At 38.2% G+C, this 27,837-nt stretch overlaps 1 protein-coding gene across 1 annotated transcript in view; it reads right to left on the reverse strand.

The window, feature by feature from the left end:
* Positions 1–3,780: 3,780 nt before the first annotated feature.
* FLVCR1 (FLVCR choline and heme transporter 1) overlaps positions 3,781–27,837 on the reverse strand; it is a 37,347-nt gene continuing 13,290 nt past the window's right edge. The window contains exons 4-10 of the mRNA XM_026001091.2: positions 19,596–19,663; positions 18,239–18,342; positions 9,537–9,647; positions 8,878–8,983; positions 8,570–8,681; positions 6,973–7,040; positions 3,781–6,820 (exon numbers count right to left, since the gene is read on the reverse strand). Of these exons, the coding sequence (XP_025856876.2) occupies positions 6,743–6,820; positions 6,973–7,040; positions 8,570–8,681; positions 8,878–8,983; positions 9,537–9,647; positions 18,239–18,342; positions 19,596–19,663 (647 nt within the window). The 3' untranslated portion in view covers positions 3,781–6,742. The remainder of the gene's footprint in view (positions 6,821–6,972; positions 7,041–8,569; positions 8,682–8,877; positions 8,984–9,536; positions 9,648–18,238; positions 18,343–19,595; positions 19,664–27,837) is intronic.

Genomic DNA, 27,837 nt, shown 5'->3' on the forward strand with positions numbered 1-27,837 from the left:
AGGCAGCCAAATATCCTTGAAAGAGCGCCTCAGGAGAAACAAGCTTGATCACTATGCCATCATCAAGTTCCCCCTGACTGAGTCAGCCATGAAGAAAATAGACAACAACACACTTGTGTTCATTGTGGACGTCAAGGCCAATAAGCACCAGATCAAACAGGCTGTGAAGAAGCTCTAATGACATTGATGTGGCCAAGGTCAACACCTTGATCAGGCCTGATGGAGAGAAGAAAGCATATGTTCGACTGGCTCCTGACTATGACGCTTTGGATGTTGCCAACAAAATTGGGATCATCTAAACTGAGTCCAGTCGGCTATAAATCTAAATATAAATTCTCTCACCATAATAAAAAAAAAAAAAGAAGAAGAAGAAGAGTGGTTCTCAAAGTGTGGTCAGCAGAACATTGAGAGTCCTCAAGACCTTTTTGGGGGAATTCATGTCAAATTCTTTAAAAGTAATATAAAGAAGGGATTTCCCGGGGCACTTGGGTGGCTGTCAGTGAAGCATGTGCCTTCCACCCAGTCACGCTCTTGGGGGCCTGCTCAGTGGGGATCTTGCTTCTCCATCTGCCCCTTCCCCTGCTCATGTTCTCTCTCATAAAAAATAATAATAATAATAAATAAATAAATATCTTTTTTTAAAAAGGTGATTTGCCTTTTTCCTAGCACTGACATATGCTCTGATGGTGCAAAAGCAGTGCTGGATGCAACTGCTGATACCTTCGCACACAGGCAAGGTCGAGGCATGAACCTGCACTGGTGCCCATGGGATTCTTCACCATCATGCATCGACAGTTAAAAAAAGAAAGCTCCACCAAAGAATATCCTTGCTGAAAAAAGTAAAAGCTATTGAATTCAGATCCTTGAGCACATGGCTTTTAATATTGTGTGATGAAATGGAAAGCACACATGACACACTCCCGCACACACCCAAGTATGAGGGGTGTTTCAAGGAGAAGCACTTACCTGTACATTTATTTGAGATGCAAGCTGAAGCAGAGGTTTATTTTCACAGAACACGATTTTTACTCAAAAGGATGGCTGACAGAAAAATTATGGTTATTCAGATGGGTGTTTGGCAGGTATTTTTTTCAAAAAGCAATGGAGCGAGTCCATCACTTTGAGAAACAACTGACAGGTTGTTTTTCTTTTCCTCCGATGGTAGGAATCAAGTTTTCAAATTAAAATTAGCATCCTGGAAAACCTGCATCTGCCAAAACAAGTTTTAGGAGACTTGTATGAGCTTGACTGCTTCCCAACACTTAAAAGACTGTCTGATGAGACCAGATGTATAAACGAATGTGATTTATCTGACATATAATGATATATACCAATATTTGGAAGAGCTGCATAACTCAAGTGAAATACGTTCCAAATGCCAATGCATGTTACAAAATCACACACAGTTAAAGATCTATTGAAAGTACAAGACAGACCATTAGATTTAATGTTAACAAAGTAGTAAGAGTTTATTGATATGGCTCCAGAGTCACATAGCAACTAATCTTTAAGATACTACCAGTTCCAACTTGCTGTAGTATTAAAGAATATCCACAATCATCTGAAAAGGCTATTAAAATACTTCTCCTTTTCCAATTGCACATGTGTGCAAGGCTTTTCTTCAAACATGTCAAAATAGCCTATCTCTGGGCTGCCTGGGTGGCTCAGTCAGTTGAGCATCTGCCTTCGGCACAGGCCATGATCCTGGGGTCCTGGTATCGAGACTCACATCGGGCTTTTTGTTCAGCAAGGAGTCTGCTTCTCCCTCTGCTCCTCACCCCTGCTCTTGTGCTCTCTCTGTCTCATCTTGCTCTTTCAAATGAATAAATAAAATCTTAAAAAAAAAAAAAAAACCTATCCCTACAGATTGAATGTAGGATCTGGTATGAGAATCCAGTGGCCTTCTATGAAGCCAGACATGAAGATTTTTGCACATTTTTTTTGCACATTTTAAAAAAAATTTTTATTTTTTTAAAGATTTTATTTATTTATTCATGAGAGACCCAAAGAGAGAAGCAGAGACACAGGCAGAAGGAGAAACAGGCTCCATGCAGGGAGCTTGATGTGGGATCCAATCCCAGGACTCCAGGAACACACCCTGGCCCAAAGGCAGGCACTAAACCTCTGAGCCACCCAAGTGTCCCTGCACTTTTTTTTTTTTTAAGGTTTTATTTATTTATTCATGAGAGAAACAGAGAGGCACAGACACAGGCAGAGGGAGAAGCAGAGTCCCTGCAGGGACCCAGATGCGAGACTTGATCCTAGGACTACAGGATCATGACCTGAGCCAAAGGCAGACATTCAAACACTGAGCCACCCAAGCATCCCTATTTTTGCACTCTTCAAACATTAAAAAGTGTTACTCTTCTCACTGTTTTGGAAAAGTTATTTTTCATAAAAATGTAATTTATTAGGATGTAATTAAGTGGTGCCTGGGTGGATCTGTCAGTTAAGTGTCTGCCTTCAGCTCTGGTCCTAATCCCGGGGTCCTGGGATGGAGCTCCATGTCAGGCTCTCTGCTCTAGGGGGGAGCACACTTCTCTCTCTGCCTGCCATTCCCCCTGCTTGTGTGCTCTCTGTCAAATAGGTAAGTAAAATATATATTTTTTAATGTAATGAAGTTATTTTTAAATGAATTAAATAGTTCTGGGGATGCCTGGGTGGCTCTTGGTGTCTCTCATGAATAAATATATAAAATCTTTAAAAAAATGAAATAGTTCTGTTTTAGTTTCTAGTATGATATTGACAGCTGTAACTCAGAAAAACAAGTTGATTCTTTTTTTAAAAAAATATTCAGTATCTTTTTCTTTTTAAAGATTTTATTTATTTATTCATGACAGACAGAGAGAGAGAGAGAGAGGCAGAGACACAGGCAGAGGGAGAAGCAGGCTCCATGAAGGGAGCCTGACGTGGGACTCAATCGCGGGTCTCCAGGATCACCCCGGGCCGAAGGCAGCGCTAAACCGCTGAACCACCTGGGCTGCCCAAGTTCTTTGATTCTTAAGCTAAAAGAATCCTGAGACCAGAACCTTTGGGAGTCACTGTCCTAGACTAATCTCTCCTCCAGGCTCCAGTCTCAATGACAATTTCCTTAAATGTTGCCAACCAGTTTATTTGCATGCAGGACTAGCTTCAGGGGGAGGTCCAGTGGGTAGCCCCCTGCCTGGTCCCATGTGGACAATGTGGCTACCACTCTCTTCCTCCCTAAATATCTTCTCTATTGCTCCTTCTCTAGGACCTCAAATTTTCCTCATTGGTATTCTGTTGATGTAAGTCACTTGGAACTTCTCTCTTCAAATCCAAATACTTTTAAGTGGTAATATGTTGCTAGTTTCCAATCATCAATGCATAAAAATAGTAGCCAGAACTTTTGAGTGTTGGCTACATCAAGCTTTCTGCTAAACTTTTTGTATATACTGGGACACCTGGGTGGCTCAGCAGTTGAGCATCTGCCTTTGGCTCAGGGTGTGATCCCGGGGTCCTGGGATCGAGTCCCACATCAGGCTCCTGCAGGGAGCCTGCTTCTCCCTCTGCCTATGTCTCTGCGAATCTCTCTGTGTCTTTCATGAATAAATAAATAAAATCCTAAAAAAGAAAAAAAAAAAAAGCCCTTACTATGTTGCTGTGTTGGCCCTGACCCGGGTGGTCTTTGTCTCCTTGTGCTCCACAAAACACCTCACTCTCTCCTTGGCTCATTTTGAAATCTTCCAGTCCCCATATGTACCTATGTACCTAAGCATCAGACCTAAAAAAAAAAAAAAAAAAAAAAGCCATACAAAATTAACATTAAAAAAATAAGTTTATTTCAGGTCTGAAACACTGAAGAATGAGCATACAGACAAATAGTACAAAAAGCAAAACTTAGAACATGAAAGATGACTTAATACAGACATACATTCTTCTGGCAATTCTCTTGAGTTTACACATAAACATATTTTTTAATTTTTTCCCAATCTTCACAAAAGGCAAAAGCTAGTGTTTTTGTTTTTGCAACATTTATAAATGAAACTGCTTTTGAAAGCATCCAATTTCTTTCTAAAATCATTTCATTAAAATTCACTCAAGTGCTGGTTACCCAACTCCATTTTCCAAGACAGAATTATGACATTCTTGTCTGACATGTTATAGACAACTTTAACTCAAAATATAGAAAAAATTATTAATCCATTTTGTGTTTTATGATATCATATTTCATCCTTTTTCTAATCAACAAAGATACACATGACAGATATGTATGCTTTTCAGAAACAAAGTCTCCTAACTTTTATTTGTAATTTTTGTCAAAAGCTCAGAAACTCAAAAAGTACATGATTATTTTAAACAATTGATGGTTTAAAAATAAAAATAATTATTTAAGAGGGATCTTAGAATATATTTTTGGCCATAAAACCTGCGATGTAATTGTCTAAGGAAGTTAATGATTCAGCGTATTATGCTTGAGCTATCATCAACTGAATAAAAAAGCAAAAAACCAATTGTAAATTCCCCATACCCACAAAGTATCAATCACAGCTGTTCATTCAATTCTCCAGGGGACACTTCTCTAGCTAGATTTAAGTTCCTGTGGCTCAGTGATTTGGTCTACCGCATGGTGAATGGTATTTAAGACTCAAAAAAGATCTTTTTTTTTTTTTTTTCAAAAAAGATCTTTGAGAGATCAAAGTGAATACATTGACTTTGAGATCAAAGTGAATACATTCATTTTATGGATGAGAAAAATGCTGGCCGGAGAGTGACAGGGACACCTAGAAACAGATCCAGGTCACAGACCCAGAGCTTCTGATTCCCAGCTGGGTTCTTCCAGTGACAGATTCTCCAGGGTAAAATTCTACATAATTTGCTGTCGCTTGATTAAAGAGAACGTTATAATTTTAATGTAAGGTGATGCATATAAAATGCCCAAATCGGAATCGCTAATTTGCTTCCAAGAATATTCAAGGGTATCCCCTGACCAGCTTTTTTTAGGGTTGATGTGGACATAATGTACATATTATGGTTGTGTATATGGTCATTATTGTAAAGATATTCCCTAGCAGCTTAGAAAGTCAGGACAGGAACAACATTTAAATTCTTATTGTAAACAAAACGCAGTGGTAGGCACTGTAGAAAGACATTTGGTCCTATGTTCCTTACCCTGAGCATGTAAAACAGCAGACTTTTTTCCCAACAGTATGGAGACCGGGTACACTCTGGTGAAGAAAAGAATACATTCCCCCAACACACTGAGGGAGCATGCACCTGGACACAGTGTATTCCTCGAAGGAGAACGGTCATACAAATGATAGTGCAGAACAAAGACACCCTTTCAAGAGGTCTCCACCAAATGAAGACACCAGGGCTATGTTAACATCAATTTCTTTATCTCCACAACCTTCAAGCCAAAGTATTACGCTATGAGGTGCGATACAAGAAATCACGAGAAAGCCAACAACACAGAGGATGGAATTTTCTTGCTTGAAAGTCATACACAGGCATACCTCATTTTATTGTGCTTTGATGTATTGCCCTTCACAGATGCTGCATTTTTTGTTTTTTGTTTTTTTAAACAAGTTGGAGATTTGTGGCAACCCTGTATCAAGAAAGTTTTTGGTGCCATTTTTCCAAAAGCTCTTGCTCGCTTGTGTCTGTGTCACATTTTGGTAATTCTTGCAATATTCCAAACTTTTTCATTATTATTATATTTATTATAGTGATCTGTAATCAGCGGTTATGACTTGCTAAAAGCTCAGGTGATGGTTAGCATTTTTTAGCAATAAGTCTTTTTTCATATAAGGTATGTACATTGTTCTTCCAGGCTACCGCACACTTAATCGACTACAGAAGAGTGTAAATCTGACTTTTATATGTACTGGGAAACCAAGGAACTCATTTGAATCACTTTATTGTGATATTTGCTTTATTCTGAATGGTCTGGAGCTGACCCTGCGATATCCCCAAGGTATGCCTGCATTGAAAAAAAGATAGTGGACAAGGCAGTGGGTACAAAATCCCTCTATTTCAAGTTGGAGTGAAAAAATAGGATTAACATATCCTACCGTGATAGGAAGGTAGTGCAGAGAGCTCAAGACAATGAGCCTATGTCTGCACTCCTTAGCTTAATTAGAACACAAGTCTAAGACCAAAGTCATGGGTTCAATGTGTACACAGAACAGTTTTGACAGCCATTACAGTACATGTTACAAAGCCTTGTTTAACAAGAATATAAGAAAATGGAAAAATCTTAGAGGTTCCGTGGAAGTCTCATCCCAGTGCTATCCTTTAGGGGATCAGAAGTGCCGTGTTGGTATCTCCCACTGAGGCAGATTGGACAGTTGGTCAGAATAATGGAAAGGGAGCTAACTAGGAATATAATGCACATTTGGTTCTAAATTCTATGTACTCCTATGTGACTTAAAGGGATTAGACCTCCACATTATCATTTTAGAAAGCCTTTTGACCTTCCACTTTCTATAAAAAAGAAAACATTTTTGGAAAGTACACATAAAGAAGCTTACATTCTGATCGACAATAGATTAACAATGGGATGCTTGGTAGATAGATGGTAGTGTTACTACGATGTGAGCCAAAATATTTTAAGCTTAAAATATTTTAAGCAAAATCTTGCTCACGTTAATATGAAGGTGAAAACAGTAACTGTATTCAGAGGTCACATAATAATTTTCAAGTTAAGTATCCATCTCTCATACATATAAACCAAGCCTTACTACTCATCTACCACATGAGGTTAACTTCTTTTTTCACTTCAAATTGCCGATTCTGACTGCTTGGACATCATCATGGTTTTTGATTCTTGATCTGTGGGACTATCTTCAACTGGTACCTAGAAAGAATCAGGAGATAAAAGAAACTTACAGCATCTGGTATATGCCATTATGACAGATCAACAATTGGCTCGGAAACCCAAAATAGCTGTCTAGACAGATTGATTTCACACATTCCTCAATAGCATAATCATAAAAAATTATTACTTACAGCTTTAATATCACCGTTTGCAATTCCTATATTTATATTGTGTCTTTTGAGATCAGACTTGATTAATGCTGAAACAGAGAAACATCAATGGAGTTACCAAAGAGTCTTTGGAAGAGTCTTTGTACTGTAAACAGAACAAAGTCTTTTTTGATACTGTCACATTTAGCACACTGTAGTACCATAATATTCAATAGCATCCTTGTAGCATGAAAAAATGTCAGTGCTTCTCTAAGCCACTAACCTAATTAGCAAGTCATTCATTAGTGAACAAATACACGATGCTAGGAACCAAAGATACAAAAATGAAAAACACAATTCTTTCCCTAGAGCACCCTCCAATCTAAGGGAATATTGACATGCAAACAATTATACACTGGAGGATAAAATGCAACAACACAGGTATGTAGAAGGTATAATAGGAGCATGCAAGAAAAAAAAATGCCTATGTCAGTCCAGAGAAAATCCAGGAGGGCTTGCCAGAGGAGGGAGACACATGCAAATTGACACTTGAAAAATGAGGGACGCCTGAGTAGCTCAGTGGTTGAACATCTGCCTTTGGCGTAGGGCATGATCCTGCAGTCCCAGGATCAAGTCCCGCATGGGGTTCCCCGCAGGGAGCCTGCTTCTCCCTCTGCCTCTGTCTCTGCCTCTTTCTGTTTCTCATGAATAAATAAACAAAATCTTAAAAAAAAAAAAAGAATAGAAAAAAAGAAAGAAACTTGAAAGATGAGAAGGAACTTGTCAAGCAGATAAGAGAGAGGAAGGCATTCTAGGCTGGCAGGAAACAGTATATGCAAAGAATGTGAGACAGGAATAGAATAGCCAGGAAGCTGGACCCAGAGGTAGTTTGGAATCACTGGAGCAGCAAGTACAAAGGGGAGGCAGGATATGTGGCTTGGCTGGTAAGTACCGTGTAGCCTGCACAAGAGAGTTTACACTGCTGTCTGAATAGGGAAGAGGAATCCAGAAAGAAATTAGCAAAGTGAGATGACAGGAGAAGCCTACGTGAGTGTCTAAATCCATTTTTACGCTAATGTGCCTGGACAAACCACGGATAAAAGTCCTTTTACGTGCTCTTCCTCCAGCAGTTGGGCACTATCTTGTTCCTGCCCACATCTATTCTGATAATACCTAAGAAATAAGAATTGGCTGAACATTCCCTGGGCCATTTCCACCACCACACATTATAATAATTGCTAACATGATTAGGCACATTCTAGGTGCCAGACACTATGCTAGGAGTTTCATGAACCACCTTTTTAATACCCTATTATATGAATGAGAAAAGGAGGATCTGAGAGGTTAAGTAACTTGTGTAAAGTCACACAGCTAGTGCGAAGCAGGTCTGCCCACTTCAGATCTTTATTGACTCTTGATACAATGGTTTTATTTTTTATGCATGGTGACAGTACTGAAGTTAAAATATGAAAAATGAATTAATAGATTCATATCCTTGGAAAAAAACCAAGTAATATCCTATTTTTTAATTTTTTTCCCCCTTGAGTTCTGCTAAGCCACTGAGAATCAATATACATGAAAATTAAATATAAAGACAGTATGACATAAGTACTTTTGCCAGGAAAATGCCCTAATTTACCTGTTAAAATGATGCCTAGAAACATCCAAATACAGAGGAAAATGTTCCCTGCCTTGGGACCATAGTCTGACGTGAGCTTCCCTTGAGCCAATGTGAACAAAATTCCAAATATCTAAAATAAAGTAGAAGAAATTATTGTTAAATTTGCTTCTTTGAAATAAGTGCAAATGTTTTCCCCAGAACTTTTCCTAACTATTTTATTCATATGATCTAGCTTCTAGAAGCATTCATCGAAAGGTGAAATTTTTCATCCACTATATTACTTAGCAAATGAATCACCTCAGATTTAAGAGAACTCAGAGATTTACCTGTGCAGAAGCATTAAGAAGACCAGATGAGGTACCTTCAGATTCAGGGTAAGTGATTTCAACAGCAAACTCAAAACCCAATGGGAGGTAACCAGTCATGAAGAAACTGGGAAGATAAATCCAAAATTATAGAAAAAATTCACTGAGGGACAGTATCACATGTTGAGGCAATCATTCTCCTTCTCCGGCCTATTCTAGTGATCAAATAACGGAATATTTTGAACTTAATGTGTGTAAGTAAAGCCCTATTATTATTCACCAATCAGCCCAAAGACAAAAGAACTGAGAAATAAAGCAGTTCCTGAATTTTTCTTTTTTTTAAGAAAAATGTACCTCTGATTTGCTAAGTCAATTGTTTTTCTAACTAAATAGAGTTACCCAGACTAAGTAAGGCTAATCCATTTTTCACTTATCATATATACCAAAAAAACATAAACAACTTTTTTTACTCCTAAAAATTACTCATATATATGCATAGGATAGATTCTTAAAACTTAAAATATTTATATGCATGGATAGATTTATACGCACAGGATAGATTCTTTAAAGTTTAAAATATTAAAGGGCATTTGAATTAACTAAAAATTTAAAACCACAGTAGTAATACTTCAGAATTGTAACAGCATGCCATCACCCTCCTAAACACATATGATGCTTACCCGAGTACCCCTCCAGTAATAAACACAATGATAATGTATCCAAGGTCCAACGTGAAAGTAAATACAACCATTCCCAGAAAAGACAAAATGTAAACTACCAGAGTAGTCTGTCTAAAACAAAAACAAAATTGTTAGTATTTTGTCCGATTTTCCTAGGTATATAAAAATCATGTCGCTAACCATTGCTCTGTTCATACAGTAACAAATTCCTTTGTTTTCAAGATTGGGTTTCCCTAGGGATGCCTGGGTGGCTCAGCGGTTGAGTGTCTGCCTTGACTCAGGGCATGATCCCGGAGTTCCGGGATCGAGTCCCATATCAGGCTTCCTGCATGGAGCCTGTTTCTCCCTCTGCTTGTGTCTCTGCCTCTCTCTCTGTGTGTTTCTCATGAATAAATAAATAAAATCTTAGAAAAAAAAAAAAAAAGATTGGGTTTCCTTTGTATGGAAAATGTTTCCACCAAAGCATGGACTTTAAAGCTTACATTTAAGATTCAACAGCAGCAACCAACAAAACATATCCTATGTTCAGATAGGAAGGAATATTCATATGGATAAAATCATTTTTGTGTCACTGAGTGGGATAGTTCCCTATCTATATCTCACCATCACGGTCAAATTCCATCTCTTCTAAGATGCCTTTCCTTATCACTGCAACTTAGAAAATTGTCTCTTCTTCTAAACTCCCTTACCATCTTAGTATCTACATAATTGTCTAATGACAGACATCTATTGGGCATATGACATCTATTTTAGGCTGTTATATTATTATTTTTCATATATTAATGCTTTATTTTCCCCATTTACACCACAAATGTCTCAAGGACAGAGACCCTATACTGTTTGTCACAATCCCTAGCTGAACTATGCCTACAAAACAAGTTTGGTGAATGAATGGCAGTTACTCTGAGAACAAAATCTGGGCAAGAGAAAACACATTGCTATGCCTATCAAGTTTTCTAATTGTAAAGTGGACCAAAGACTAGTAATAACTTTAAACCTTTACATATGTTCCCTTCATCTACAGATTGAATGGGTTTAGGCTACCAATTCATAATAATAAAGCCACAGCAAGTGCTGTCTTAAATTATGGGAGAGCTATCTTGGAGAATTCCAACATGAGAGGGCTTTGGAAGAGCTTCCATGATGATATCAACTGTATCTTAGGCCTTGAAAGCATATAGGATACATAGGTGACAGTTCCTTATTTCATTCATTCATTTTATTTCATTCCATTCATTTATTCACAGTTCCATTGATTCATTTCACTCAAGCAGATGAGAACATTCTGCCTGCTAAAAAAATGTAGCTATTTTTGGCTAAAGAGCCCAAGATGGCAGCCTAGGAAAACCCTGAATTCATGTCCTCCCACAGGCACACAGACTGCAGAGAAAGCAATTCCTCCTGAAGAAGAACTGAGGACTGATTGAACAGCTTCTGCAGAATAAAGGGTAGAGGGACCACAGAGAGAACAGCAGGAGAGACAGGGACAGGATGACAATGGCAACCCCACTGCAGACCCTATGACCTACAGGAGGGAGAGATATCACTGAGCTGTCCTTGTAGATTCACCTGCCCTGGGGCACAGCAAAAACCAAAACCAAAACCAAAACAGTAGTTTAGAGGGCAACAAGACTATGAGTGAAGGAAATCCATTTAGTAATCCTAGAGTATCTACCAAACAGTAGGAGAACTTGTAGAATTCACTCTGGGGATGGAGATGCTGGTGACAGCCACTGTTTACATTTCTCCTCCCCCTTGAGAGCATAGAAGGGAACAGAGTTGAGGCCCTTAGCCATCTATCCTACAAGGGGAGACTTCCCAGACTGCATCTGTTCCAGGTCTAATTGTCACACCTGGGCAGCCCCAGTACAGAGAACCCCAGGCAGCACTCACTCTAGCTCCAGCCACCCTGCCAGGGCAGCTAGGACACAGAGTACCCTACAAATGCCCCAGGACCCCTGGCTCATGCCTACTCCAGGTCCAGCTATCCTGCCACATGGACTTGGCATGAAGGCCCTGGCACCACCCAGCCCAAATGTGCTTCAGCTCCAGCCATCTCACCAGGATGGCCTCCAGCATGGAGTACCCCAGGACCTCTGGCCTAGACCAAATCCAGCTCCTGCTGACCATCCAAAGCAGCCAGCACACACAGTCTGCACAGGGGACGTTCCTACATGAGGCCACTCCTTCAAGGCTGGAAGAGATAGCTGTTCCACCTCATACATAGAAACAAACACAGGAGGACAGACAAAGTGGGGGAGAAGAATATATTCCAAAAAAAAGAACAAGACAAAAATCTCAGAAAAAGAGCTAAATAAACCAAGTAATCTACCTGATAAAAAGTTCAAAGTAATGCTCATAAAGTTACTCATTAGACTTGAGAGAAAAAGTGGACGAACTCACTAAGAACTTCAACAGAGATAGAAAAAATATATATAAAAAAAATCAGAGGTGAAGAATGTAATAACTGAAATGAAAAACAAACCAGACGAAATCAACAGCAGATTAGAGGATGCAGAAGAATGAATCAGCAATCTGGAAGACAGGGTAGTGGGAAGCACCCAAGCTGAAAGACAAAAAACAATTTTTAAAAATAAGGAGGTTAAGGGACCTTTGGGACAACAGCAAGCATACTAACGTTTGCACTATAAGGGTTGAGAAGGAGAAGAGAGAAAGGAGACAAAAACGTATTTGAAGAAATAATAGCTGAAAATTTCCCCAACCTGGAGAAAAAAAACAGACATCCACTTCCAGGAAGCAAAGAGAACCCCAAAGAATATGAACCCAAGGAGGACAACACCAAGACACATAATAATTCATGTCAAATAATTCATGTCAAATGTGAAAACTAAAAGATAAAGAATCTTAAAAGTAGCAACAGAAAAGTATATACTGAGGTACATGGGGAACTCCATAAAGCTATCAGCTGGTTTTTCAGCAAACATTTTGCAGGGCGGAAGGAAGTAGCCTGATATATTCAAAGTGCTGAAAGGAAAACACCCACAATGAAGAATATTCTAGCTGGCGAGGCTGTCATTCAGAATTAAAGGAGAGATAAAGAGTTTCCAAGACAAACACAAGTTAAAGGAGTTCATCACCACTAAATGAGCCTAACAAGAAGTTTCTCTAAACAGAACAGAAAACGCCATAACTAGAAGAAAACTATGAAAGGAAAAAATTTCATTAGTAAAAGCAAACATATAGTAAAGGTAGTAGATCAATCACTTATAGAGCTACTATAAAGGCTAAAAGACAAAAGTAGCAAAATCAATTATATCTACAAAAATTAGTTGAGGGATACAAGAATAAAAAGATATAAAACATGACTTCATATACACAAAACATGGAGGGTAGAGTAAAAATGAAGTGCTTTTAAAATGTATTTCAACTAAGCAACCACCAACTTAAAATAGCAATCACCAACTGGACATACATATATACACACACATATATATATATATATATATGTATATATGATGTTATACACAAATCTCATGGTAACCACAAACCCAAAACCTATAGTAGATACACAAAAAATTAAAGGAAAGAAATCCAAGCATAACACTGAAAGAAAGTCATCAAATTACAAGGGAAGAGAGCAAGAGAAGAAAGGAACAGAGAACTACAAAAATAATCATAAAACAATTAACAAAATGGCAGTAAGTACATAAAGTACAATCACTTTAAATGTAAACGGACTGGGCAGGGGACACCTGGGTGGCTCAGTGGTTGAGCGTCTACCTTTGGCTCAGGTCATGATCTTGGAGACCCGGGATCATCTTGGAGACCCGGGATCGAGTCCCACATCAGGACTCCCTGCAGGGGGCCTGCTTCTCCCTCTGCCTGTGTCTCTGCCTCTCTCTCTGTGTGTCTCTCATGAACAAATAAATTAAAAATCTTAAAAAAAAATAAAATAAATGTAAATGGACTAACTGCTCCAACCAAAAGACAAAAGTTGAATGGATAAAAAAACAAGACCTATTTATCTGCTGTGACCAAGAGATTCATTCCAGACCTATGAAACATACAGATTGAGGGTGAAGGTATGGAAAAAGATATTCCAAGCAAATGGAAGCAAAATAAAATGTTGGAATAGCAATACTTAGGTCAGAAAAAAATACTTTAAAACAAATGTGATAACAGGAGACAAACAAGGGTACTACATAATGATAGAGGGATCAATCCAACAAAAGGATATAATAATTGCAAGTAACTATGCACCCAAGATAGGAGCACCTAATTATATAAAGCAAATATTAACAGAAAAAAAGGGAGAAATTGACAGTAATACACTAATAGTAGGTGACTTTTTAATGCTCCTTCTAACATTAAACATTAAACAGAAACTTAATAAGGAAACAGTGGCTTTGAGCAACATATTTAAACCAGATGAACTTCATATATAGAGAGAGCATGCCATTCAAAACCAGAAAAATAGACATTCTTTTCAAGTGCACATGGAAAACCCTCAAGATGTATCACATGTTAGGCCACAAAACAAGTCACAAAAAACTCAGGAAGACTGAAATCATAGCAAGCATATCTCTTCTGACTGCCATGGTATGAAACTAGAAATCAATTACAAGAAAAAACTGGAAAAAACACAAACATGTGGAAGCTAGGCAATATGCTACTAAAAAACAAATAGGACAATGAGGAAACCAAAAATAAATTTTTAAAATATCTAGAACAAATGAAACACAATGGTTCAAAATTTGGGGGACATAGAAAAAGCGGTTCTAAAAGGGAAGCTTATAGTGATAAAGGCCTACCTCAAGAAGCAAGAAAAATTCCAAACAATCTAACCTTATGCCTAAAGGAACTAGAAAAAGAACAAAGAAATCCACAGTGAGTAGAAGGTAAAGAATAATAAAGAACAGAAAAAATAAAAATAATAAAGAACAGAACATAAATAAAAGACATAAAGTCTATGAAAAGATCAATGAAACTAAGAGCTGGTTCTTTGAAAAGATATACAAAATTGACATACCTTTAGCCATACTCATCAAGAAAAGAGAACACTCCAGTAAATAAAGTCAGAAATGAAAGAAGTTACAACTGACCCCAGAGGAATATGAAGGATTTTAAGAGAATACTATGAATACGTGAAAAATTATATGCCAACAAACTGGAAAACCTAGAAAAATGGAGAAATTCCTAGAAACACAGAATCTTCCAAGATAGAATCAGGAGGAAATAGAAAAATGTAAAGACTAACTACTAGTGACAAAATTGAAACAGTAATAAAAAAAATTCCAGCAGGCAATGGACTAGAACCAGAGGGCTTCACAGGTGAATTCTACCAAACATTTAAAGAAGAGTTAATATCTATACTTCTCAAACTATTCCAAAAAATAGAAGAGGAAGGAATGGTTTCCAAATTCATCTTTTAAGGCCAGCACTACAATGGTACAATGGTACAATGGCTTCACAGGTGAATTCTACCAAACATTTAAAGAAGAGTTAATATCTATACTTCTCAAACTATTCCAAAAAATAGAAGAGGAAGGAATGGTTTCCAAATTCATCTTTTAAGGCCAGCACTACAATGGTACCAGACAAAGGCTTTCCAAAAAAGAAATTTACAGGCTAAGATCCCTGATGAACATAGTTGCAAATCTTCAACCAAAATATTAGCAAATGGAATTCAACAGTATGTGGTCAATATGTGATGAAGTAGGATTTACTCCATCGATGCAAGTATGATTCAGTATCTTCAAATCGATGTGAGGTACCACATTAACAAAATGAACAATTAAAATGTATGATCATAGTTGCAGTAAAAGCATTTGATGAAATTCAACGTTCGTTCATGATAAAAACTCTCAATAAAGTGGGTTTATAGGGAATATACTTCAACATAATAAAGGCCAAATATGACCAAAACACAGCTAACATCATACTCAGTGATAAAAAGCTAAAAAGTTTTTCTAAGATGAGAAACAAGAGAAAAATATCCATTCTCACCACTTTCATTCAACACAGTATTGGAAGTCTTAGCCACAACAGACAAGAAAAAGAAATAAAAGGAATCCAGGAGGCCTGGATGGCTCAGTGGTCGAGCGTCTGCCTTTGGCTCAGGGCGTGATCCTGGAGTCCCAGGATTGAGTCCCGCATCAGGCTCCCGGCATGGAGCCTGCTTTTCCCTCTGCCTGTGTCTCTGCCTCTCTCTCTCTGTGTCTATCATAAATAAATAAATAAATAAATAGGTAAATAGATAGATAGATAAATAAATATATAAATAAATCTATCTTAAAAAGAAAAAAGCATAAGCTTATTTTTAAAAAAATAAAATAAAATAAAATTTTTTAAAAATGCAAGAGGGCAGCCTCGGTGGCGCAGCGGTTTGGGGCTGCCTGCAGCCCAGGGCGTGATCCTGGAGACCCAGGATCGAGTCCCACGTCGGGCTCCCTGCATGGAGCCTGCTTCTCCCTCTGCCTGTGTCTCTGCCTCTGTGTCTCTATGAATAAATAAATAAAATCTTTAAAAAAAATGTTGTAAAAAAATGCAAGAAATATCAAGTGTTGGTAAGAATATGGAGAAAAAGGAACCCTCATACACTGCTGTTAAATGTAACTTGGTGCAGCCACTACAGAAAACAGTGTGGAGGTCCCTAAAAAAATTAAAAATAGAAAAAAAATTAAAAATAGAATTACTAATGACCCAGTAATTCCACTTCTGGGTTTTGCCCACAGAAAAGAAAAATACTCCTATTTACTGTAACATTATTTACAACAGCCAAGAAATGGTAGCAAACTAATTATCCATTGATAGAAGAATGAATAAAGAATATATATACATTTTATGTATATAAATGAATAAAGAATACACACACATGATAGAATATTAGCTGTAAAAAAAGAATGAAATCTTGTCACTTAAAATAACATCAATAGGCCTTGAAAGCATTATGCTAAGTGAAATGAGACAGACAGAAATATAGAAATAACATATGATTTAACTTCTATGTGGCATCTAAAAAGCAAAACAATTGAACAAACAGAAACAGACTCATAAATACAGAGAACAAACTAGTGGTTGGTTGTGGGAGTCAGGGGCTATAGGCAAAACAGGTGAAGGAATTAAGAAATTTAGCCATACTCATACTCCCTCAGTTATAAAATAAATAATTCATGGGGATGAACTAGAGCACAGGAAATATAGTCAATAATATTATAATCATTTGTATGGTGACCGATGGTAACTACATTTATCATGGGGAGCATTTAGTAAAGAAAATAATTATTCTCCTATGTTTACTGCAGCATTATTTACAATAGGCAAATTATGGAAGCAGGCCAAGTGTCCATCAATAGATGAATGGATAGGGGATCTCTGGGTGGCTCAGCAGTTTAGTGCCTGCCTTTGGCCCAGGGCGTGATCCTGGAGTCCCAGGATCAAGTCCCACATCGGGCTCCCTGCATGGAGCCTGCTTCTCCCTCTGCCTGTGTCTCTGCTTCTCTCTCTCTCTATGTCTCTCATGAATAAATAAACAAAATCTTTAAAATAAATAAATAAAATTTAAAAAAACAAAAAACAAAACCAAAGAAAAACCATTACCAACCCTCAGAAGATCCCTCCAGTCTTACAGCTTCCCTGCCTCCAAGAGTAGCCACTCTCTTGACTTCTAACAATATAAATATGCTTTATATAAATGGAATAATACATCATAAATAAACATATATGGCTATTCTTTTAAGGCCCAATGCAAAACATGCTGCTCCTGAAGCCCCTTTCTCAGTCTCCTCATTTGTATTACTAATTTCTTCTTTTGTATTAGCATTTTGATCATATAAATGTATAATTAATATAGCATTTTCATATTATGTATTTTATTATAGTTAAGTGGTGCTATAGTGTGGGGCACTTTAGGCGAATACTTTTTTTTAAAGATTTTATTTAAAAAAATAAAATAAAAAATAAAGATTTTATTTATTTGAGAGAGAAAGAGAGAGAGAGAGAGAGAGAGAGAGACAGCACACAAGCAGGGGGAACAGCAGAGGGAGATGGAGAAGCAGACCTCCAACCCCAGCAGAGAGCCAGATGTGGGGCTCGATCCCAGGACTCTGCAATCATGACCTGAGCCCAAGGCAGATGCTTAACCAACTGAGCCACCCAGGTGCCTTGAGGCAAAGACATTTAAAGACTTTTTTTTTCTCAGATTGACTTTATGTATGTATTCGTATATGTATGTATGTATGTCAACTCTACACCAGACATGGGGCTCGAACTCATAACTCTGAGATCAAAAGTCACATGCTCCACACAGAGCCAGCCAGGCACTCCTAGGCAAAAACTTCTTACCACAAATGTCCTTTGCTCAATAACAATTTTTTGGTAGGAAACACAACTTTCTGTTTGCTTTTAAGCTTATAACATGAGAAAAGAACAAGATAAAGTCTCTATCAGAAGTCAAATGTTTCTTAGAAAGGGCTTCTGTAGAACAGCAATGATCCCTTCTGAAGACATATGTGTTACTATTAGAGGGGAAGAATCTTCATAAGGTATCTAAATTCTCAAAATCGAAGTATGACTGATAAAATATATAGACTTTATTCAGAAGTGAAGAGAATCTAAGAATGTCTAGAATCCATGTCTTACAGTAATAACACTATTTTAATGTGTGAAAATAAAAAGCAAAGTTTCCATTAAACCCAAAATACCCTAGGTTGTACATCATACATTTACCTACTATCACTTACTTGTATGTTTTGGTATGATCTAGCCATAAGCCACAAAGAATAGAACCCACCATTCCAGCTACTACCAGTGTTAGCCCAATCCTTCCAGCATTGACTTCTTCTCCCTTAAAAATGTTTTCCATAAGAAGTTAGTCAGATACTTATTTCAAATAGATCTTTCACAGTCCCATACATTTCATAGTCAAAAGAAATAATCAGATAAAATTAAGCACACGATATAATAGGAAATTTAGAACATTTGTTAGGGTAAGGGGGTGGAGGGCAAGTAAAGCACATATGAAGGACATTCTATTTTCAAACCAGAAAAAAAAGAAAACCTAAAATATGGGAGAAATAAAATAAATTTTTCTTGATCCTCCATGGCTGTTAGAAAGTACAATGATTTTTGTTAGAATCCTCTTGTAATTCACAGAAGTCTAAGAAGGAGATTAATCTGATAGTCTTTATATATTACAATTGGTCTCTCCTTTCAAAAGCGAAGAGATGTCACAGCTGGATATTTACTTCTTACATTTGGGTTGGTTTCTTTTAAAATGGTTTCTTTAGCTTTTCCCATATAACCAGACATATTTCTTTTAAAAAGTATTTTTAAAAGACTTAGGTATTGGGGCAGCCCTGGTGGCTCAGTGGTTTAGCGCCACCTTCGGCCCAGGGCCTGATACTGGAGTCCCGAGATCGAGTCCCACGTCAGGCTCCCTGCATGGAGCCTGCCTCTGCCTGTGTCTCTGCCTCTCTCTCTCTGTGTCTCTCAAGAATAAATAAATAAAATCTTCAACAACAACAACAACAACAAAAAAGACTTAGGTATCGTCACAGCAATAATAACTTCTCTCCATTCTGTGTGTTTTATAAATTGGATGAAATGTATTCTCAATTAGGTGCACCTGGGTGGCTTAGCCAGTTAGGCATCTGCCTTTGGGTCAGGTCATGATCTCATGATCCCAGGGGTCCTAGGATGAGTCTTGAGTCTCATTGTCAGGCTCCCTGCTCAGTGAGGAGCCTGCCTCTCCATCTCCCTTTGCCTACTTTTTCTCTCTCTGTCTGCCTGCCACTCCCCCTTGCTCATGCTCTCTCTCTCTGTCAAATAAATAAATAAAATCTTTTTAAAAATGTATTCAGTTAAAACAAATACAAATCTTTTAAAGGAACAAAGTCATTAACCTTTTTAAAAAAGATTTTAAGTAATCTCACAACTGATGTAGGGGGCTTGAACCTACAACCCTGAGATCAAGAGTCCTTATGCTCCACCAACTGAGCAAGCCAGGTGCCCAATAAATCTTTAATTGTATGATCATGCTAACAGGAAATACACTGCTTAAGAAACATTCTTAACCATTCTGTATAAACAGAAACTTACCTCATAATACATCAGTATCATTTGATTTAATAATGTTGAGACTGAATAAAATGCTCCAGTCATGATACCTATAATAATAAACAGAAAATTATAACAGTACCATTTACTAGTTTGGTTTTTTAAAGACTTATTTATTTATTCATGAGAGACACACAGAGAGAGAAGCAGAGACATAAGCAGAGGGAGAAGCAGGCTCCTTGCAGGGAGCCGGATGTGGGACTCGATCCCGGATTCCAGGATCACGCCCTGAGCCGAAGGCAGACACTCAACTGCTGAGCCACTCAGGTGTCCCTCAGAGATAGCCTCTTATCCTGATGTTAGTGCTTATAATTTTATTTTATTTATTTTATTTTAAGATTTATTTATCCTAGAGACAGTGCGTGCATGAGTGGAAGGAGGGTCAGAGGGAGAGAGAGGGAAAGCAGACTCCCCACTGAGCTGGGAGCCCGAAACTGGGCTTGATCATAAGACCCTGAGATCATGCATGACCTGAGCCAAAACCAAGAGTAAGACTGGTGCCACCCAGGTGCCCCAGTGCTTATCATTTTAGATATTACAATATGTGTATCCATAAATAACAATTAGAATTATTCTGCATGTAATTGAACTTTATATAAATAACGTATTTTTGTATCTATCTGTAGCTTGCTCTTATCACTCAATAACACAATTTTGAGATTTATGTGAGTCAGTACTTTAAATTCTAGTTTATTAATTTTCTCTACTATAGGATAGCCCATTATGTGAATATACTTCAGTTTAATTACCTCTTGCCCAGTCAGTAGACACTTGTCTTTTTCCAGTTTTGTACTCTTTAAAACAATACTGCAATGAATATTATGTATTCGTTATCACATATAAGGATTTCTCTAAATATATATCTAGAAGGAGAATGTCTATTTTCTGGATATAGTCAAACTGCTCTTCAAAATAGTTATATTGGTTTATATTACCAGCAGAGTTCCTTTACTTCACATTCTTGCCATGTATGTTTTCACCAGCTAAAAAAATTTTGGTGGGGGGCCGCCTGCTGTGAGTGTCTCTGCCGGTGCCAGCCGCGTGCTGCCCCCCACACCCGTGTAGCCATGCCTCACAAAATCAAGGACTTCTTGCTGACGGCTAGGCGAAAGGACGCCAAATCCGTCAAGATCAAGAAGAATAAGGATAATGTGAAGTTTAAAGTTCGATGCAGCCGGTGTCTTTATACTTTGGTCATCACAGACAAAGAAAGAGAAGGCAGAGAAACTCAAGCAGTCTCTGCCCCCAGGTTTGGCAGTGAAGGAGCTAAAATGAACCTGGCCCACTGATTTGAACTGTATTAAAATTTTTAAAATTCAAAAAAAAAAATTGGCGGCGGGGGGGGGAATACCTGAGTGGCTCAGTGGCTGAGCATCTGCCTTTGGCTCAGGGCATAATCCTGGGATCTGGGATTGAGTCCCGCATTGGACTGCCTGCGAGGAGCCTGCTTCTCCCTCTGCCTATGTCTCTGCCTCTCTCTCTCTGTCTCTCGTGAATAAAGAAAATTTTATAAAAATAAACTTTGCCAATTTGAATGCTTGTGATATTGTATCTTACTCTGGTTTTCATTTGCATTTCTTTTATTTAGGAATCCTGAGTAAGGTTCAGCATCAAAAAAGAGCATTCCGCAAACACAAAAATGCTCTCTGGTTTCCTTAATTTCTTTGCTATTTTCTTAGTATGTGGTAGGAGTTATTTTTACATTGTAGGTACTAAGCCTTTGTTGGTTATATGCATTGCAGACATTTTCTCATAGTCTATGTCTTGCTTTCTCTTTTTATAATGTTGTTTTAGAAAAGACCATTATTGGGTTTTTTTTGTTTTTTTTTTTTTTGAGAGAGAGAGAGAGAGCAGAGCACAAGCAAGCAGGGTGGGGAGGGAGAGGGAGACAGAGAATCTTTTTTTTTTTTTTTAAGATTTATTTTATTTATTTATTCATGAGAAACACAGAGAGAGAGGCAGAGACACAGGCAAAGGGAGAAGCAGGCTCCATGAAGGAAGCTCGATGTGGGACTCAATCCCAGATCCCGATGCTGAGCTGAAGGAAGATGCTCAACCGCTGAGCCACCCAGGTGTCCCAAGAGAATTTTAAGTGGGCTCTATGCCCAGTGTGAGCCCCACACAAGGCTCAATCTCATGACCTTAAGATCATGACCTGAGTCAAAATCAAGAATCAGATGCTTACATGGCTAAGCCACCCAGGCACCCCTAAAAGACCATTGTCTTAATGTAATCATGTTTATCAATCTTTTTCTTCAAGGATTGTGTTTATTTGCTTATTTATTTATTAATATTTTATTTCGGGGACACCTGGGTGGCTAGAGCGATTTAGCACCTGGCTTTGGCCCAGGGCGTGATGCTGGAGTCCCGGGGTCGAGTCCCATATTGGGCTCCCTGCATGGAATCTGCTTTTCCCTCTGCCTGTGTCTCTGCTTCTGTGTGTGTGTGTGTGTGTGTCTCTCATGAATAAATAAATAAAATCTTAAAAAAAAAAAGATTTTTTTTTAAAAAAAGATCTTATTTATTTATTCATGAGAGAGACACAGAGCAAGGTAGGCTCCCCATGGGGAGCCTCATGTGGGACTCGATCCCTGGACTCTGGGATCACACCCTGAGCCAAAGGCAGATGCTCAACCACTGAGCCACCCAGGCGCCCCATGAGATTTTATTTTTAAGTAATCTCTACATCTAACTTGGGACTCGAATTCACAAGCCCGAGATTAAGAGTCACAGGCTCTACTGACTGAGCCTGTCAGGCATCCCTTCTGTTCTTTACACTAAGAAATTCTTTTCTTTTTTTTTAGATTTTATTTATTTATTTGAGACAGAGAGAGTGATAGAGACAGCACAACCAGAGGGGCAGAGGGAGAGGGAGAAGTGATTCCCCTGCTGAGCAGGGAGTCCAACTTGAGGTTCTATCCCAGGACTGGAGGATCATGACCTAAGCTTAAGGCAGATGCGTAACTGATTGAGCCACCTAGGTGCCCCAAGAAATTATTTTAAGAATACTAAAGCCAGGGCAGCCCCAGTGGCTCAGCGGTTTAGCGCCGCTTTCAGCCCAGGGCATGATCCTGGAGACCCAGGATCGAGTCCCACGTCGGGCTCCCTGCATGGAGCCTGGTTCTCCCTCTTCCTGTGTCTCTGCCTCTCTCTCTCTCTCCGTGTCTCTCATGAACAAATAAATAAAATCTTAAAAAAAAAAAAAAAGAATACTAAAGCCAGTTTCCTACATATACTTCTAAAACTTTAAAGTTCTCATTTTCACCCTTCAGTCTTTAATCTACTGTAATTCATTTTTTTCACAGTATGATATAGAGAGCTAATTTTACTTTATTCTTCCCATAAGGATAATCGATTATCCCAGGACAATTTACTATACGGTTTCTCTTATAAGACATCTAGTTTTTATATAAACACGTTCTAATCATTAGAGCTGTTTGCAAACACAGTAGTCCCCTCTCATCTGCATGGGATATGTTATAAGTCCCCCAGGGGATGCCTGAAACTGCAGATAGTACCAAACCCTACATATACTATGGGGTCTTTTTTCCTGTACATACATACGTACCTATCGTAAATTTTAGTTTATAAATTAGGCACAGTAAGATATTAACAAAAATAATAATAGAATAATAATAATAGAATACAAAACTACAGTAATAAAGGTTATGTAAATGTAGTCTTCCTCAAGATCTTATTGTACTATATTTTTTCTTATTATTATTGTGATGATGTGAGATGAAGTGCCCACAGGATGAAGTGAGGTGAATGACATAAACCGTGTGGCATAGTGTGAGGCTACTGCTGACCATCTGTGATAGGTCAGAAGGAAGAGCATCTGCTTCCTAAGTGTGGTTGACTATGGGTAACTGAAACCAGAGAAAGTCAACTAGAAATAAGAGAAGATCACTGTATTCTAGTACTTCTCTTTCCAGACACTTAACGGCACGGACATATGACTTTAAATGTAAATAAAAGTGACACTTCCCATTTGCTGCCCTGGTAATCATCATAGCATGTGCCAAGACCTCATTCTGGATCCTGAGCTAACTCTGATGAACAGAACCTTGCTGGCAGTTCACACTGGTAATAAATGAGTTTGTGACATGTTAGGCCACTGAGAATTTTTTTAAGCAGAATTTCATTGCTATGATACAACCTAGCTTGCAAACGGATACGGAGAAGGAGGTCACTAGGATCTCTACTCTGCTCAGTAATCTAATAGTCTACCCCTTGATAATACACGGCATCTTAATGACTATTGTTTTATAAATTCTGATATCTGCGAATGTGTGCCTCACCTTGTTCTTCAGCGATGCTATCTTTGTCCTTGGCCCTTACTTCTTTCACAGGAATTTTAGAATTAGTCAAGTACCATTACAAACCCGGTTTAGGGACACCTGGGTGGCTTGGCGGTTGGGCGTCTGTCTTCAGCTCATGGCGTGATCCTGGTCTGGGGATGGAGTCCCACATCAAACTCCCTGCAGGGAGTTTTGCTTCTCCCTCTGCTATGTCTCTGCTCTCTCTCTGTGTGTGTCTCTCATGAATAAATAAATAAAATCTTAAAAAAAAAAACCCGTTTAAAGGGAAGATTGCAGGATGAAATCTATGGCTATCTAAACATCATATCAGAAAACCCTGAGTAACTGGCCTTTAGTTTCTGATAGTAATAATGGCATAGGGAAGGATCTCATTTTCTCTAAATAGCTCTACCTCCAAAAAATGTTAACTTAGCTTTGGACACTGTATATGATCCTGAAAACCCGTACTAGGAATGCAGTCCCTATCTCGACTATCCCATGTGCAACTGCTCCATCTTTATATATAATACTAGTCATAGAGGGAGACAGGTGCATGGTCAAAAGGTGTGATGTGACTCACTCATTCAAATCATGATCCCTAAGTAGGCACCCCTTTGGTGAAGAATATGAGGTCAAGAAAGTTTTCCAACTGTTCCGAAGAATATTATCAAACTGTCCACAGTGTTTCCCAATGCCTTCTATCTGATTTTTTTTTGAAGATTTACTTATTTATTTTAGAAAGAAGAGAGAGTGTTGGTGGAGGGGGAAGGGAGAGAAAGAATCTCAAGTAGACTTCCTGCTGAGCACAGAGCCTGATTGCAGAGCTCAAGCCCAACACCCTGAGATCATGACCTGAGCCAAAATCAAGAATTGGGCATTTAACCCACTAAGCGACCCAGGTACATAGAAATTCCTTTTTAACTCCTTCAACAAGTAAACTCTTTTTAATTTCCTAATTACTGCCTATATCCGCTCTTCTGTCAATCCAAATCTGCAACTGTCACTTATTAATGCAATGTTCTATAACGTTAACTGGTTTATCACTATAATCTCAAGCCTTGCATAAGTGTGGTATATAGCTCTCCACTTCATTTAGGTCTTCTCTTGCCTTTCAATGTTTTATAATTTTATAATTTATAAAGTTATTTTCTTTTAGATTTATACCTATTTAAACCTATTTTACACACATACTAAGGTATTTATACATCTTACAGTATTGATTGCTATTAAAAAATCTTTTATAGGCATACAATTCCTATAAATAAATACACAGGAATGTAGTTGGTATTTTCACGTTGTCAGATTAGTAATCTTGCTGAACTCATTAGTTTTAATAGTTATCTGTAGGTTCTTCTGCATTATTTTTGCAGATCGGGGTCAGAAAAATTTCCTTTAAGGGCCAAAGAGTATATGTTTTTAGCTTTGTAGGCCATGTGGTCTCTGATGCAACTACTCAGTGCTGCCCTTGCAGCTCAAAAACAGCCATAGACAATACGTAAGCAAACAAAACTTTACTTATAACAACAGGCAACAGACAGAGTTGACTCATAGGCCACAGTTTGACCACCTTTGGTGCACGTAATCATATTACCTGTGGATAATAGCATCTTTTATCTTTCCAACTCACATGCTTTTTTAAGTAGATTCCACATCCAGCGTGGAGCTGAATGTGGGGCTTGAACTCACAACCTTGAGATCAAGACCTGAGTGGAGATCAAAGAGTCAGAGGCCTAAACCAACTGGGCCACTCAGGGGCCCCCAACTTAAAGACTTTTAATTTTCCTTGTTACTGAGCCAGCCAGGACTTCCAGTTGTGTACTAAATAGAAGTGGTAACGACAGACATCCTATTGTAAAGGATACTTCTTACCGTTTCTTTAGAAAAACATTTCTAAGGTTCTGACTTTAGAATGATGTTTGCTACAGAGTTTTCAGAGATAAACTTTATCAGGTTCATAAAGTTCATTGTACTTCACAGTGTGCAAAGTCTTTAATCAATGGGTATTGAATTCTACCAAATACATTTCCCTCAGATATTGATTGGGTAAAATTTCCTCTTTGATCTATTATTGTGATAAGTTATAATCATAAATTTCTAGTGCTCAGGTTAGCACAAAAATCATTCCTTAAACTAATCTTGGCCAGGATGTATTATCAGTTTTCCAATTTGCTGTGTTAGGTTTACTAATATTTTCTTTTGCATTTTACATCTAGTTCATAAGTAAAATTGACCTGAAATTTTTCTCTTGCACTGTTCTTGTCTGATTTTGACATCAAGGCTATATCAGCCTCACAAGTAAGCAGGTGATACCAGTGATTACCTCCAGGGAGGGGAACTGGGTGACCTGGGGACAGAGATAGAGGAAGACTGGTTTTACATCATATATCCTTTGTACCTTCTGAATTTTATACTATATGCACTCTGCATCCTTTGTACCTTCTGAATGTTTTTTTTTAAGATTTTATCTATTTATTCATGAGAGACACAGAGAGGCAGAGACACAGGCAGAGGGAGAAGCAGGCTCCTCACAGGGAGCCTGATGTGGGACTCAATCCCAGGACCCAAGGATCATGACCTGAGCCAAAAGCAGATGCTCAACCACTGAGCCACCCAGGCGTCCCTGTACCTTTGAAATTAAAAAAATAAATAAATAAAATTTAGAATTCAGAAAAGAGAACTCTAATTCTTCACTTATAAAATAGGTATAATAATATTTCTATCCCAGGATGCCTGGGTGGCTCAGCGGTTAAGCGTCTGCCTTTGGTTCAGGGCATGATCCTGGAATCCTGGGATCGAGTCCCAATTGGGCTCCTTCCATGGAGCCTGCTTCTCCCTCTGCCTGCGTCTCTGCCTCTCTCTCTCTGTGTCTCTCATGAATAAATAAGTAAAATCTTTAAAAAATACTATTACTAATATTTCTATCTCAAAAATTTATATGAATAATACATATGGAAGTTCTTTATAATTTAAAAAAACTCAAACACTTTCATCTTATTTAAGTATAATCAAGGAAGTAGTATATGATGTGATATAAAAGAAGTAAACATTCCACAGAGAGGGGAGTATCAGAGAGAGCACCATCTACGCACCTTTCTCATGCTATTCTCTATCCAAATCTAACCCAACTTTCAAGGCCAGGCTTAACCACATCTTTGCCATGATGATCTCCCTTGCCAGCCCTTCCCTTCATTTATCCTGTGCCAGTTATTTATTTTGAAGCCTTCAGCACACACTTGCCATACAACTCAACAACAAGGTGTTGTTACCTTTTTGATAACTCCTAAGCTGTCATTCACTTTTTTGGTGTTTATATTATGTCCCCAGTTGGATTCTAATTACTTCATGGAGAAAATCACCTATCATGCTTATTTTTTGCCCACCTGGTATATATGGCACTACTGTATATTTAATTGATTTTAATAATTATTGATGGAATAAATGAAGAAACAAATAACAAAATGAACAGTAAGTTAGGAAAACATTAAGCCAGCTCTCGTAGGATTGCTTAAGGGGAAAAAAGGGAACACGTTTCAGGTAAAAGGATAACAGCACAAAACTAGGGGCAGCCCCGGTGGCTCAGTGGTTTAGCGCCACCTTCAGTCCAGGGCCTGATCCTGGAGACCCAGGATCAAGTCCCACATCGGGGTCCCTACATGGAGCCTGCTTCTCCCTCTGCCTGTGTCTCTGTCTCTCTCTGTGTGTGTCTCTCATGAATAAATTTTAAAAATCTTAAAAAAAAAAACCCACAAAACTACAGAGACTAAAATTCACAGTGTAAATGCATGTGCAGGCATGTTTGTGAGTGTGATAAGGGGTTGGTTATAAGTTGGCTCAAAGAAACTTTTATTTTGGGAGAGAGAGATAAAGAAGAAAGATAAAGATAAAGAATCTTTCTTCCTTAAATGACAGGTTACAGAAATGAA

The sequence above is a fragment of the Vulpes vulpes genome, chromosome 13, assembly GCF_048418805.1.
Source record: "Vulpes vulpes isolate BD-2025 chromosome 13, VulVul3, whole genome shotgun sequence".
In the NCBI taxonomy this organism is placed as follows: Eukaryota; Metazoa; Chordata; class Mammalia; order Carnivora; family Canidae; genus Vulpes; species Vulpes vulpes.